Here is a 15,804-nt window from a genome sequence, read left to right as displayed (position 1 = left end):
GCACAGGGTTAGGGGCTTAAAAAAATGCCCCTCTTAGCAGGTGGAGGATGGTTCTCATATCTATAAGAAGGTATAGATCTTCCCAAGGTGACGCAAGGCAGGGCTGAGGAAAGCCTAACAGTTCTCCCTCATACCCTTGTGTTCAGGAAAACGATTTGAAGATAGGGGTGAGAATACCAGGTTGGGAACTGGCAACCCGTGTGGGGTTGAGTTTTGATTCCACTACATCCTGGAGATGTAGCCTTGGGCAAGCCACCCAATCTCTCTGTGCTTCAGTTTCTTGTCTGTAAAATGGGATAAAAGTTTTAGGGCAACAACATTATAATAACTCAGAGTTATTCTAAATACCAATTGAGGTAATACATTAAAATGCTTTGTAAATAATAAAATGCCACATAAAATGTAAGGTGTTGTCACCATGGCATCCTATTTCTGAAAGAATTTATATGTTCCCTCTGGAATTAAGTCTGGATTTAGCTTTTGGGCCCCAGTCAGGCCTGTGAATAGGCAGGACTTGAGAAGTTCTTCACCCAATTATAAGTCATAGTATCTATCTATATTTTTAGATTTCTTTTATTTCTTTTCTATTATCCTCATGCTCTGCACATACTTTTATTCATTTATTTTTTAAAAAAGTTAAGTATAATTTACAACACAATGTTACATTAGTTTCAGGCGAATAAACATAATTCAACATCTGCATACATTATGTTGTGCTCACAAGTGTAGTGGCCTTTTGTCCCCATACAACACTTTTACAATACAATTGACTATATTCCCTGTGTTGTGTTTTTTATTCCCATGACTTACTCATTCCATAGCTGGAAGCCTGTATCTCCCACTCCCCTTCACCCATTTTGCTCCCCCCACACTCTTGCCTCTGGCAATCATCAGTCTGCTCTCTATATTTATGCGTCTGTTTCTGCTTTTCATTTATTCATTTGTTTTTTATTTTTATTTTTTCAAGTTTTTATTTAAATCCCAGTTTGTTAACATACAGGGTAATATTCGTTTCAGGTGTAGAAACAAATACTTGCAGGTGTATGTAGTGATTCATTACTTACATACAACACCCAGTGCTCATCACAAGTGCCTTCCTTAGCGCCCATCACCCAGTTGGCCCATACACTTCCCGCCTCCCCTCTGGCAACCAACCCCATTTAAGTGAAATCATATGGTATTTGTCTTTCTCTGTCTGTAACTAAGTCCATATTTAAATGTTGCCTTCAAGGTCAATATGTCTGTGGGCTTAGTTTTGGGCACAGAATGTTTAAAATACTACCATTCTGCAATTTGCCTCTGATGGCAAATTTTTCTTTTATTTCACTTCATTCATTGAAAAACATTCTATCTTCATCAAATTTTCCTTAATCAAGCAGCTTCTTGTATTAGATAACTTTTTCAAAGGAATAATATCACTTTAGAAATGCTCTGTACTCTAGCTTGATTTGGGAACATAGATATATTTTAATCTAAATTTTATTTCTTTTAATTGCTTATGGTCTAACAACATTTTTTCTTTCTGAATTTTACAGTACTTTCCTTTTTTAAACTCCTGAATAATATTTTGTCACTAACTGAATGCTGTTTGAATGCCCCTTTTGTTGGAAGCACTTAAGAAATGAATAAAAGTATCATACGTTGAAGTCTCCATGTTATTTTGAGGCCAAACCTCTTTCTACAAAGTGGTATTTGTGGTTCTATGTATTTCACTAAATCCAGAGATCAGACCCTCTCTAGTTTTCTGTTATTTTCTTTATAGACTAACTGTCAGTACAACTCTCATTGGAAAAAAGTCAATGAGAAATCATGATACAGTAATTAGGGTACAGATCCAGTAGCATGATCTTCCATGGTATATGCTGGGAAAAAAAAAAGAGCACTGAAATGAAACCCAGGAAGACTTAGGGTCTACGTCCACTTTGGAAAAGCCCCTTCACATCTCTGACCTCAGGTTCCTAACCTTACAAAGGAGGCTTTAACGTTCAATTTGCTTAAATAGTTACAGCACAACCAAAACAGTGCTTATGCTCCCAGCCCCGAGGGTCTTCCTCAACAGAAGGAAATTCCAAAGTCTTCTCAGCACTCCAGTCACCCACCCCGATTCCACCAGCCTGGAGAGCCTCCAATGTCTACCTATGTTCTACCCTGATTTAGGATTATCACAAACCTGCAAAGCATAAAACAACACATCAAATATGTATGCGACGTGTTTTTTAAAAACCGTAATGCTAACTCTGTCTTATATAACAAAGAATTTCAGGGATCATTTCACCGGAGACCTATAAACCATGTTGCCTCTGTCAAAGCAAAGGAGCGGTAGGCGAGGCAGGCAGGAGAAAGTTATCCTGGGATTCACGTGGGGAAGCTTCTTACTATCTCAGAGGGAAACCAAGGCACAGAGCCTTGTGTGCAAGTGTCCCATTAACGTGTAACTATGAAACAAGCGAAGCGAAAATTGTCTGAGTTTTACAGTGGGCTTTTACTTTGTGTTAGGGAATGGGGCTTGGCCTCTGATGAATCTAATATAATCAGACATGAGAGAATTACTGAAGTGCTAAGAATAACCTCTTGCCTCTGAGGCTGGCCCTCAGCAAGCGTCTGAGCATGGTGATAAAAGGAGACACTCTGATGTAAGAGAGGGAGACGGGGGAGAGGAAGGAAAAAGGGGAGGGAGAGACCCCTACTTTTAGACCATATACCACAGAACCACAGAACTTTTCTTTGAGGGAAAAGAAACAGGAAAGCAATAGGTTCAAAGCAACAGACTCACTTCCCACTTCTTTGAAGAGAAATTTAAATAGATGGAAATGATGGAAAAACAGCACCTCCCACAGTTAGACTCCTTATTATATGTAACACAAACGTGTATGTATAAGTGTGTGCACGTGTGTGTTACATATTGACTTATTTATTTTATGCAGCAGTGGCCTGTCCTGGCTGCCTGGTTGCTATGGGAGTAAGCAAATTCCCATAGGAGGTTAAGGAATGAGGTTGAGGAATTTGGTGTCAGCAGAAATGTTAAGAGCAGAAGAGGATATATACAGGCTGAATACTAAAGAAAAAGACCCAGATGTTACCCAATTGTTCTTTTAATATTTTGGCAATTGTTCTTAAAAATGTTTCTCTAGTTTTGCCATACTTTCCAAGGGAAAACCATGTTAAGTTCTCTCCTAAACCAAGAAGTTGAGAAGGTAACGTGGTTTTATTCATGGCACATTTTATCTCTCTCCTAGACTCCTGCCACAGTCTCCTCGCTGGTCTCCCTGCTTGTGCCTGGGCCCCCATTCTCAACACAAGAGACAGGGTAATCTTAGTAAACTACAATCCAGGTCGTGTGCAGACTTGTTCAAAATCTTCCAGCACTTTCTATCTGGTTCAGAGTACATGGTGATGGAATCCTATTAGCACAGTACTTGCTGTGTCTGACCTGATTTTATACTCTCCTCTTCCCACTTTAGGACCTCTTTGTACTTGCTGTTCCGTCTGGAAAGTTCTTCCTGCAAATATTTTCGTGGCCCTCTCTCTCTCATGTCCTGGAGTAAAATGTCATCTTTTCAGCGAGGTCTTCTTTGATTACATTAAAATTTAAAATTGTGAAGTGCCCCCATTTCTTTCTCTATTTCCCTCCAGAGTACTCACTGCCACATAGTATACTATATATTTTATGTATTACATGTGTCTCCTATCTGTCAGGGATCTTGTGTGGTTTTTTTTCACTGCAATATCCCCATTCCCTAGCCACACACATGGTACTCAATAAATATTGTTGAATAAATAAAGAAATTGGATTTATTCTATAGAAGTTAACTATAAGGATAAGTTAATTAAAAAAACAATAACAAAAAAGGTCTTTTAGGTAATTAGAGTAGAATATGTTAAAAGCAAGAGACGCAACTTTGTAGCTTTTATTCATGACCTTGATCATAGCTATAAAATAACTCATTTGAAAACAGTTTTCTTAAAAGGTACATATATAGAAATTTGTACATATATTTCTAATAGCAACTGATCTTTTAAAAAATGTAATGACTGCACTGTTCTAAACCACCATAGCTTTTGTTCTCATGAGGCAAAATTTATTCAGTTAAGCAAGTGAAGTAAGATATGAGAGTGAGAATTCTTTTCAAAATTGCTTTCTTCAATATGTAAAGAACCCATAGAAATTGATAAGAAAACAACATACAACTGAAGTGTAAATTGGGTAAAAGATATTAACTATTCACAGGAAAGGAAATTAAAGTGATCTTCAAACATATGAAAAGATGCTCAACCTCATATAAAAAGGAGAATGAAATTAAAAGTTGTGTTGAGATTCCATTTGTCACCTAACAGACTGGCAAAATTTAAAAATTCTGAAATGGAGAAGCAGCATTCTCATATATTGCTGGTAATATATTATATTATGTATATATCTCATATATTGCTGGCCAACTGGCACCATTTCTTTGGACAGCAATTTGACAGAGTGCTCAAAATTACAATTTTGTATATGTATTGATATTTAAGCCTACCTCTGGTAATTTATCCTTCAAGATATACCTGCATGCATGCAACATGTGTATATATATATATATATATATATATATATATATATATGTATGTATGTGTGTGTGTGTGTGTGTGTGTATACATATACATATATGTACAGGGTTATGATATTTATAATAGCAAAAGTCTGGAAACAACCCAAATGTCGATAAGGAGGGAATTGGTTCAATCCATACAATGGAAAACAATGCACTGGCTTCCTCTATACAATAATAGGACAAGACTTACAGGATGCATTCATGAGACAGGAAAGACCCAAAATTGTGTTTAATATTGGAAAGTAATAAAATGGGGGCCTGTGGTGGGGGCAGTGGTTCTGGGGAAGTGGGAGGATGGCAGACAGGGTTGGGAAGGCTTTGCATCTTCTTTTTCATATTATTTGATATCTTGAGTTGCTTAAATTTATTAGCTATTAAAAAATTAAGCCAAGTATGTATGATCTAGTGACCACACTCCTTGGTAGCTGCCCAAACGAGCTGGAAGCTTATGTCCGTACAAAAACCTGCACACAGGTATTTATAGCATTTTTATTCATAACTGCCAAAACTTAAAACAATTAAGGTGTCCTTCAGTAGGTGAATGGATAAGTAAACTGAAATATATCACGATAATGGGATATTTAGCACTAAGAAGAAATCAAGCCGTGAGGAAACATGAAGACAATTTCAGTGCATATTACTAAGTGAAAGAAGCCAATCTGAAAAGGCAACACCCTGTATGATTTCAACTTTATGACATTCTGGAAAAGGCAAAACTATGGAGACAATTTTAAAAAAAGTGGTGGGGCGCCTGGGTGGCTCAGTTGGTTAAGTGTCCAATTTCAGCTCAGGTCATGATCTTGCAGTTTGTGAGTTCGAGCTCCGCATTGGGCTCTGCGCTGACAGCTCAGAGTCTGGAGCCTGCTTCGGATTCTGTGTCTCCCCATCTCTCTGCCTCTTCCATACTCATGCTCTGCCCCTCTCTGTCTCTCAATAATAAATAAGCATTAAAAAATTTAAAAAAGTAAAAATAAATTAAAAAAGTGGTTGCTAGGGGTTAGGAGGTTAGGGAGGAAGGACAGGCAAAGCACAGAGGATCTTTAGGGCAGTTAAACTACTCTATAGGATACTACTATGGTGCATACATGTCATTATACATTGGCCCAAACCCACAGAACACACAACACCAACAGTGAACCCCAATGTATACTATGAACTTTGGATGATGATAATGATGTGTCAGTTTAGGTTTATCAAACTGTAACAAAAGCACCACTCTAGTGGGAGATGTTGATGATGGGTGTGTATGTGGGGCAGGCATATAGGAGCAACCTTTGTACATCCTGCTCAATTTTGCTATGAGGCTAATACTGATCTAAAAAAAATCTATTAAAAGTATATCCTTAAGGTTCAAGCTCTTTTGCTTTCCCTCTGACTTTCTAAGGCACTCTTTGGGGGTAGTATAAGGAGTTACAGAGTGGGGGGCGGGGGCAGGTAGCCCCTAGCACTGGTATTTTTCTCCTCTAGGAATGCATTTCTTCTTCCCCTGGAGGAGGAGGTCCAGGAAGTCAGAGATCAGGACTCCCCTGATGGTCTGATTGAGTTTATTTATTGAGAGAGAGACTGAGAACACAGGGGAGGGGCAGAGAGAGAGGGAAGAGAATCCCAAGCAGGCTCTGCCCTGACAGTACACAGCCCAACCCGGAGCTCTAACTCACAAACCCTGAGCTCATGACCTGAGCCGAAATCAAGAGTCGGTCTAAGCCACCCAGACGTCCTCAGGTTTACTCTTATCCACAAGCCCCAAGCTTTGCATGGAATATCTTTCTTGTTTTCAGCACCCATGCCTTTTACCATCTAAATGTGTCCTTCTGGCTCCCTGTCACCTTTTATGTATGGTCTGTCTTGACACTTGTACATAATATTAAATAACTTAAACACACACTATCTTAATTTATCTATGTTCTACACTCGAAAAGTCATATAAAGAGTGTCTGTTTTAAACATTGAGTATAATTCAGGGCAACAAATATTTATTGAACACTAAAATACGAACTATGCACAGTCCCTGATCTCATAAAGTTCCCAATCTGTTAGCCTAACTTGCACTACATCATAGTACTTTCCAGAACACATTTAATAAATGCTTTTGTACCTTGTTGATGAAGATTAACTCTAGTCACCCCAAAATAAACATATTACTCCATCTTTTCTAGTGCAGAAACTTGGCAGGCCAAAATGACTGTCTTAATTACTCCTCTCTGCATCTAACTTCATTTATTTAAAATCTTTTTGTATTCTCCTCTATTTTATTTTCCTAGGACTTGAGATTTTAGATACCAACATGGGGAAGCTAACCTTCTTTCGCAGCCCACATTTGGAACATTTATAAAGAGCCGTGTTCTCAGATTCCATTAGGAACAGCTGGAGCAGTTAAAGGGTACTTCTCGCTTGGTTAAAAAAAAAGAAGGAAAAAAATCCATCTTAAATTGTTAAGTTTCTATAGTCTTTCAGAACATGGAAGCTAACTTAAAATTTTCAGTAAGAGTACAAAGAGTCCTCGGGGCAGCCCAAGAAGATAGAAGAATTCTCAGCACACTGTACACTTTCAGAAGAAAAATACTGAGAATAAAAATAGTTTCCTAACTCAGTCATTCTTTGGGATTGATAATTTATTCCTGATGGTTCCCAAAAAAAGGGGAAGAGGAGCAAGAGAATAAACTTGGCTCCCATAACAGAAATTATTCATAGTTCTTTTCCTCATAAAATAATGGACTATTAGATCTTCTATAAAATCTCTTTCAGTAATTTTATTGTAGGTCTGCACTTTATAATCTATGTTTTGTGACAGAGAAAAGAGAAAAAAAACCAAGAGAATTATTTCACAATAATTCACACCATTGATTTTCATTAAATTTCCAATTCCAAACTTTTCATGTGTCCTATAAAAATTTTAAATTACCACGTTTCAGATTCTTTCTCTAAAGTGCAAACATTAGAACTGAAAGTTTCTTCACTGCCACCTACTGGTGAAGAAAAAAATGACAATTTATTTTAAAGGTTTGGCATTTTTCTCAGATTTTCCAGTTCAGAGGTTTAAATATTTTACACTAAAAAAGACTACATGCTGTCCAACAGACATTCAAAACATTTCATATGTTAAAACTCACACTAACTGACTGTATATCAGTAGTTTTTAAAAAATCAAAATGTAAAGTTTTCGTTTTTACAATTTAATTCTTTTCCTAGTATTTTTATAAGGAATCACGCAGACCGATCATAGTACCCTGATTTAAATTTTGTTTTATAGACATGGATGTTAGTCTGATGACAAAATAGTTACATTAAGATTAGCCAGTCAACTCAAAGGAGGTACATACGGTGAAAATCTCTCATGAGGAATGCCATTAATTCCATCTTTACAGACAAATAAACTGTAAAAACAAAAGGGCACCTCTACTAATAGGCAGGATACACAATGGCAAGTAACCAGGATTTTTCAAGGTATAATATATACGCTTGAGGGGGAACACGTATCTATCTACTATGCACAGAGGAAGCACTTAGTCATTTGTAATTAATGAAACATACCTGGCTTAAAATGTGGTAAAGAATGAACTCCAGGCCACGTGTCCTCATTTGGCGTTCCGAGAACCTGGTAGAGAGCAGGAAATTGTGGAAACAGACTTATTATTTCCAAAGCACTCAAAACTCTCCAGTGTAGAAAAACAGTACACTACATATGATGAAACTCGGGATTTTTTTTCCATGATCGTGTGCCAGGGATTTTATTTCAGTACAAACAAACCCCAAACTAAAAACTAAAGAGCCACCCAAGATGAATGTCTGCATTTTAACAAATGCAGCTGAACACAGTAAGCTTAATCTGCTGCATTTTATCAACTCCAAACTTACTGGGTAGGCTAAGGACTCAAATGATAACTTATTAGCTCCACAGAGCTGAACAGAGTATGTGTATGTGCCTCATGATTCCTGCATGAGTTTTGTCCTTCACTCCAGTAGCAGATGTCTGATCATTTAACAGTTGTAAGAATTCTGTCATTTCTTCCCCCAAATCCTCTGTCTAAGCATCACAATGTTTCAAAGAAGAAGGACAGACAGCTTGGGACACTCATTCTCTAATGGCCATATTGCTCATTTCAGTTAACATGTTTACGTGGCTTAGGATTTCCTCATCCCCAAATATGGCCCTCCCTACACATGTTCCTCTCTTCATCCACATTTTCACCTTCTTTCTCCATCTATTTTTCTATCACCACGATGTTTGATCTGGCTGAAGGGCAATCGCCGCTCACATAAAACTGGGTTCGCTCCATGTGAACATTCAGGTCGACCAGCGGTCGCTGTTACACTCCATGATCACGGTAAATCACAGATTGAGAACAGTGGAGTTGGAGGGTTAGGAGCTCACCCCTGGAGACAGATTTCTTGGGTTCAAATCCTTGCTCCCCTACTTACTAGTCGTGTGATCATGGGCAAGAAATAGCCTCACAGAGGTTCCTCACTGAACTGAACTTTCAATTTCCTCCTTTGTAAACTGGGATGACAACAGCACCTACCTCGTTTGTGGCGAGAGCACTACCCGGCATGAGTAAGCACTATGCAAGTACTAGATATTACTCAAAGTACCCCCAGAAAACAGGGTCAGGTTAGGGAGGCACTGGCCATGGGGGAGAATATAGTGACCACCTCCATGTTCAGGGGAGTCAGTGCCACATGCTGTATGTTAACTCAAACTATGATGGACCAACACGAACAATGTAACAGGTTAGAAAGGGCAAGAGATAAAGCCAGAAGCTGGCAAAAGAGGAGGAATGACAGAGATCATGGAAGGAAATTAAGATATTCTACTTTATCTGAGGACTAGCATGTACTCCTAGGCAATAAGGAAATACAGAGCTCTGATTATTTATGTATTTATTTAGTAGGGGACAGGGCTGTCATGTCAAAGGGTGGCGCACATACAGTGAGTTTCACTCACCGCTTCCTACTCTAGTGAATCAGGATTAAATACATGATTACGTTCCCCCACAGAAACACTGAATCTGGGTTCTGGAATGAGATAATATTATTCTTTTTAACTGTAACTGGTTAATTTTTGCAAGCACTAAACAAGAGTAACATCAATAGGCACATCTACACAAAGAAAGCCACACTATGGATGGGCTGGGTGGGCGGTGGGGAGACAGTCAAGAGGGCTGGGGGCAGGGGGGGGAGTGGTTGTAAGATAGGAAAGGAGACAAAGACACCATGTCTGACACGAACTACTGCAGTAACAGTGTCTGCAAAAGGCACTTCCTCTTCTTTTCAAAAAATTTATTTTTTATTAAAAAAATTTTTAAGTATTTTAATTTATTTATTCATTTTGAAAGAGAGAGAGCATGGAAGGGGCAGAGAGAGAGGGAGAGGGAGAGAACCCCAAGCAGGTCTCCTCACTGTCAGCACAGAGCCTGATACAGGGCTCAAACTCATGAACCAATGAGATCATGACTTGGGCTGAAATCAAGAGTGAGATGCTTAACCAACTGAGTCACCAGGTGCCCCAGTACTTCCCCCCTTTTTCCCCACTAATTCCAACTATTATTTCAAGACAGGGAGACAACCAGTGCACACAGCTCATCTGAGTGATGCTCCACTTTGAGCTTCCACTAAAATCCACAAGAAAGTCGTGAAGGACGTTAGCAACTAAAGGGAGGACCCTTCAGCTCAAAACCATGATTTGATCACAACCAATCCATCACATATGACACAGACCCTCTAATGGTTTTAAAAGCAACAGAAAGTCCAGCCAGAACTTGAACCTTTTTCTCTCACTCTTAGTAAAGATAGGGGTATGACCCTGACTATACCTGTTTCTACAAAACCTGTTTGTGTTACCAAAACTTCTTCATAGGCACTATTCCCGTCCATACCCAGTGTTCTGTTTCAAAGTGATTATCAAATATTATGGCTGTCTCATAAAAGTCATCTGCAAAGAGAAAATCCGTAAGACTTTTAAAAAATTATTATTATAGTGCTGACTGATGAGACTACACATCTCAATTTCTTCCTGCCTACAACTCCTGGGCCATTTGCACAAGAAATACAATGTGGGCAGAAAGTGGGCAAAGGAAAACAAGAGTTAAAAATCAGTCTTGCTTCCCGTGAAAGCCTTTTTGGGAAGGCAATCTAGGTTAAAGGTATGGTTACAGATGAAAAGCTATGTGTGCTCAGAAGAAAGTGGGTGTATGTTGTCTCTGATGTCAGATTTTCATTTATATTAGTTGACTAAGACACTTTTTGTTAAAGTTTATTTGTTCAGTTTGAGAGAGAGAGAGAGAGAGAGAGAGATAAAGAGAGAGAGAGAGACCGACCAGAGGAGGGGGAGAGAGAGAATCCCAAGTAGGCTCTGGGCTGTCAGTGTAGAGCCTGATGTAAGACTTGATCTCATGACCATGAGACATGACCTGAGCTGAAACCAAGAGTCAGACGCTTAACCAACTCTTCCACCCAGGTGCCCACCAAGACACTTTTAAGTTAGAAAAAGAGGTATTCTCTAAAAGTAAAAAGTAATCTTTTGCAAATACAGTGCAGAAGAAAATAGCACCATCAACATTTCAGATGTGGTCCCACATCTGTAAATAGGCAGATTGATAAGGTCTGAGGGGCTTTCAGTTTTCAAATGACAGACATGCCATACGTTAAAAAGTCTTCTACATAGTCATTTAAGCAGCTTCCCCTGAAATCTGTGCCTGTGGCTGGTACATTGCCCTGTTCCTTCATTGGTTCATCTCTTCACAGGCTAACATTTACTGTGTTCATCACAGAAGACAGAAGGATGAGACTGGGGCTCTGCCTGGAGTCTGCCTCCAGTGAGGCAGCTGAACTGGGGCAACAATGGGCTGCCTTCAACACAAGTGCTTTCTCAGAAGTTTGGGGAGAGGGAGGTGACAGTCCAGAGTGGAGGTGTGCCTGAGTCCCCCTGGGGCCAGGGAGAAAAACGACATGGGAACATTGAGTATTGGTTGGCCAAGTACAGAGAAGGGGCATAGGGGCAGGGGATGGGGACAGCAGAGGACTCTGGTTATAAGGAAAGGCTGTGTCAAAATACTTTCAGTTCTCCAAATTCTCATGCTGCTCGTGCCTCCATGCCTTCTCACAGTGGCTTTCTCTTCTGGAATGCCCTGCCGACCACTGGCCAGGTTAACTCCTACTTCTTTTTCTAGCTTCAGCTCATGGGCTCATGAAAGACTTTCTGGCATTTTTGGTCCACGTTGCATGCTGTGATCCTTGTGATCTCTGAGGGTTTTGTTCAGTCTCCTTATATGGCCTACTCGCGGCCTTACAATTGTTAGATTACTGGTCTATCTCCGCACTGCACAGTAGACATCAGAGTGGAGAGAGCAGTATTCATCTTTAGATCCCTAGTGTCTACTACGTGCCTAGCACCAAATATGCACTCAGTAAATGCTGACCGAATGAGTGAATGGTGTGTCTGGGCTACAGAGTGAAGTTTGGTGTCACTGGACTGTTGGCTGGGTTATGGAATGGGAGGCTAGGGCCAGATACCGAATAAATGGGGCCTGCATTTTATCTCAGTCTCAGGTTTTTTCAGACTGCAGGTCACATGACCTCTGGCAGGGGCGGGGGAGGGGGGGCTGTAAATTTCATGCAGTGTTGACATCAGCATTTTTATAAAGATGAAAACAACAAATAATATCAGAAGGTAACAACGTACATGTTAAAGATGCATGTTGTTTTATGAAACTTATTCATGTTATATCTGTGCACATATATGTATATGTGTGCGTTGTGAGTCATGATGTAAAATGTACTTGTTACCACTTAAGAGCCATTTTATAGGGAATAAGAAGCTATTAGTTAAAAATCAAGAATGTAGGTGATAAAGCAGGTTTGGGGGTGAGGGAAATGAGTTTAATTCTGACCTTATTAAATGGTAGAAAGGTCTGCAGATCAAGATAGGGGATGTGTAAAGAGCTGCTGGAAATACAGATACAGATCTCAGGAGAGGGATTAAAATCGAGAAAAACATGTGGAACTCTTTAGCATATTTATGGTAATAGAAAGTAAATGCCAAAGTATAAGCTACAAAAGGGTCTTACTTCCCTATATTCACGCATACACAGTTTCCAGAAGGGTGTCTCTGTGATTTCCTGGACTTTTAACATCTGTTAAGAAAAACAAGGGACAATCTCACCTTCTCAGTAGAGGTTTATACTGTCTGACCCTGATGAACTATGATTTAATGACCCCAAACTTAACTCTTCTGGGCTTACTTATACACTGACGGGTCCGGCATAGATCCCACCCATCACGTCGGCCTCTAGGATGAGCAGAGGAAGATGGTGAGAAAAAAGAAGGTCTCTCTGCTGAAATACCTACTTTATAAGTAACAGAAGAAAAGCAGATTCTAAAGTTCAAAAGCTAAGAGCTGAAGAACTAGTGCTTGTCAGAAATACTTACTTACCCTTCCAAGTTTTTAACAGTTCCATGAATTCCCACATTTCCCAGTTTCTGCTTTTGTATAGGTCCCAGGGCTGCTAAAAATGGGTCCACAGGTTTTTCCTGAAGAACACCCATGGTTTATGCAGAACAAGGACTGTTAATAATTTTCCTGGGCCAAGGGGTCAGAGGAGTCTCTCACAGAGACTCTGGCACAGAGGAACTCTGGCCAATCAGGATAAATCTGGCCAACCAACTCTGGCCAATCAAGATAAAACTGGCTCACACAAGTATGTGCTAATGCGGCAATGTGGAACGTGCTGGACTCCCACTTTTGGGTTTGCAGTTGTGTGAGCTGGGCATTCTGTGGCAGTGCTGGCGATTTCAAGTTGACTTAGCAATGAATCTAAGGCAATGGAGAACAACCAAATGGCTTTGGTTTGGCTTTTAAACCTCAACTCTGAAAGTCCATACATACAACATCTCTAAAATAACAAGTGCTTCACAGCTGTACTACTTTAGGTTCTGGAAGATTTTTTTCCTAATGTTTATTTATTTGAGAGAGAGAGAGAGAGAGAGAGAGAGAGAGAGATGGAACACAAGTGTGGGAGGGGCAGAGAGGGAAACAGAATCAGAAGCAGGTTCCAGGCTCTGAGCTGTCAACACAGAGCCCAACTTGGGGCTCGAACCCATGAACCATGAGGTCATGACCTTACCCTAAGTCAGATGCTTAAGTGACTGAGCTACCCAGGCGCCCCAAGTTCTGGAAGATTTTTTATGATCCCTCAGTGAGAAGTCCTAAATGAAGCTTGTGAAGAAACTCAGCAGAACTGAGCTTGGCTATTACACACTGCACTCTGGAACAGATGGCATAAAGTTCAAAGATGACCCACAGAAAAAAAGAACTTCCTAACTTTCCTCCTTCCTGTGTGCGCTCTATCAGGAAAAATAGTTATCAAGTGGGTGGGGCTGGGATTCAAAATCAGATTAGTTTGACTGCGCTCTTCAGAGCTGTACTATCTCACTCCCAGGAGGATCTGAAAGAGCAACGTGGCTCAGATGGTGTTAAATGATAACATGGCCCAGACTCCAGAGGTTATGGGTATGAGGAACGAGGACTTCTTCATTCTCCTCTCTCTTCCAGTCCAACACACACATACACTCACACACATAGACACACATGCACACGCACTTGCACACGCGCACACGGGACCAGGTACCAATTTCTTCACCATTTTCATCAGTGACTTAAAGACCATCATAGAAAAATGTATTACATTCTCACATGACACAATAGGAAAGATATGAAATATTCTGGGGCGCCTGGGTGGCTTGGTCGGTTAAGCGTCCGACTTCGGCTCAGGTCATGATCTCACGGTCCGTGAGTTCGAGCCCCGCGTCGGGCTCTGTGCTGACAGCTCAGAGCCTGGAGCCTGTTTCAGATTCTGTGTCTCCCTCTCTCTCTGCTCCTCCCCTGTTCATGCTCTGTCTCTCTCTGTCTCAAAAATAAATAAACGTTAAAAAAAAATTAAAAAAAGATATGAAATATTCTGAAGGCTGAGCCAGGATTAAAAAATATTTAATCAGGTAGGAACAACTGGACAAGTCCAACACAGGAACACCTAATAGCAATAAACATGAAGTCTGGGACCTAGGTTCTATTAGTTGTTTGAGATGGAAAGACTTAGCAGGCAACAATTTGTATAACCAAGGACTCATGGTTTTTAGCTGAGTACAAATTCTATGAGACCACTCAGTGGAAATGAAAGGAGATTGGAGTATTCTGACTTTAAGATAGCCCCCAAATCCCTGCCTGCTGGTGTTTACACTCCTCCCCTGGACTGTGGACGGAACCAATGACTTGCTTTTAACCAACAGAATATGGCAAAAGTGAGAAGATGTCACTTCTGTGATTACAACGTGTCGGATGCCAGCCCTCATCTTGCTGGGAGACTCTCTCCCTTGTTGGCTTTGAGGGAGCAAGCAGTCGTGCTGGGAAAGCTGTAAGACAAAGACCTGGAGGTAGCTTCAGACAATAGCCAACAAAACTCAAGGCCCCCAGTCTAACAGCTCGCGAGAAACTGAATGCTGTCAACAACCACGTGATCTTAGAAGTGAATCCTTCCGTAATCCCAGTGAATCCAATCCATAAGATTGCAGGCCTAGGTGACATCGTGATTGCAACCCTGTAAGCACCTGAAGCAGAGCACCAGCTAAGCCATGCCTGGATACCTGACCGACCAGAACTGAGATGACAAATGTGTGTTAAGTGGCTAAGTTTGTGGTAATATTGTTCTATAGCAAGAAACCACTAGTACAGATTAAATCACTGAATCATACTAGTCAGCACATCTGGATTGCTGTGCCAATGCCAGGTGCTGCCTGGGAAGAGGGACAAAGGTAAATAACTGTCTTCTACAGGATGTACCCAGAAAGGTCAAGGGGTGGTGGACATATGTCCCATAGGTGGCTTGGAAATGTTTACCCTTGATGACAAAGAAATGGTTTGGAACATCACCTCCAACAGATCAAGTACTTCAATGTCAATCGGGGACTGATCTATGCGGTACTGAGTCAGCTGGAAAACAACGGCCAGTGGGTTAAGACATTAATATACAACAAAGAAGGGCATGCTAATGATAAGAACTGTACAAATTGTAATGGCAGCCTTATGAGGTTTAATTAGAGCTGAGCGTTGGACTGCACAATATTCTGCATTCAGATATAGTAAGGATCGAATTCTGTCTCCACGGACACAAGGATTATCTGTGGTAAAATTGTGATATAATATTACAACAAATAGCTTACAAGA

At 40.4% G+C, this 15,804-nt stretch overlaps 1 protein-coding gene across 12 annotated transcripts in view; it reads right to left on the bottom strand.

Annotated features, from left to right (window-relative positions):
• CDK14 (cyclin dependent kinase 14) overlaps nt 1–15,804 on the bottom strand; it is a 616,562-nt gene that overhangs the window by 159,091 nt on the left and 441,667 nt on the right. For all 12 annotated transcript variants that reach the window (XM_045497022.1, XM_045497019.1, XM_045497020.1 and 9 more), the window contains one exon: nt 8,121–8,184. In XM_045497022.1, coding sequence (XP_045352978.1) covers nt 8,121–8,184 — 64 coding nt within the window. The remainder of the gene's footprint in view (nt 1–8,120; nt 8,185–15,804) is intronic.

Source organism: Leopardus geoffroyi, chromosome A2 (assembly GCF_018350155.1).
Source record: "Leopardus geoffroyi isolate Oge1 chromosome A2, O.geoffroyi_Oge1_pat1.0, whole genome shotgun sequence".
Classification (NCBI taxonomy): Eukaryota; Metazoa; Chordata; class Mammalia; order Carnivora; family Felidae; genus Leopardus; species Leopardus geoffroyi.
Note: the sequence above shows the minus strand (reverse complement) of the source record. Positions and strands in the feature narration are given on the sequence as shown.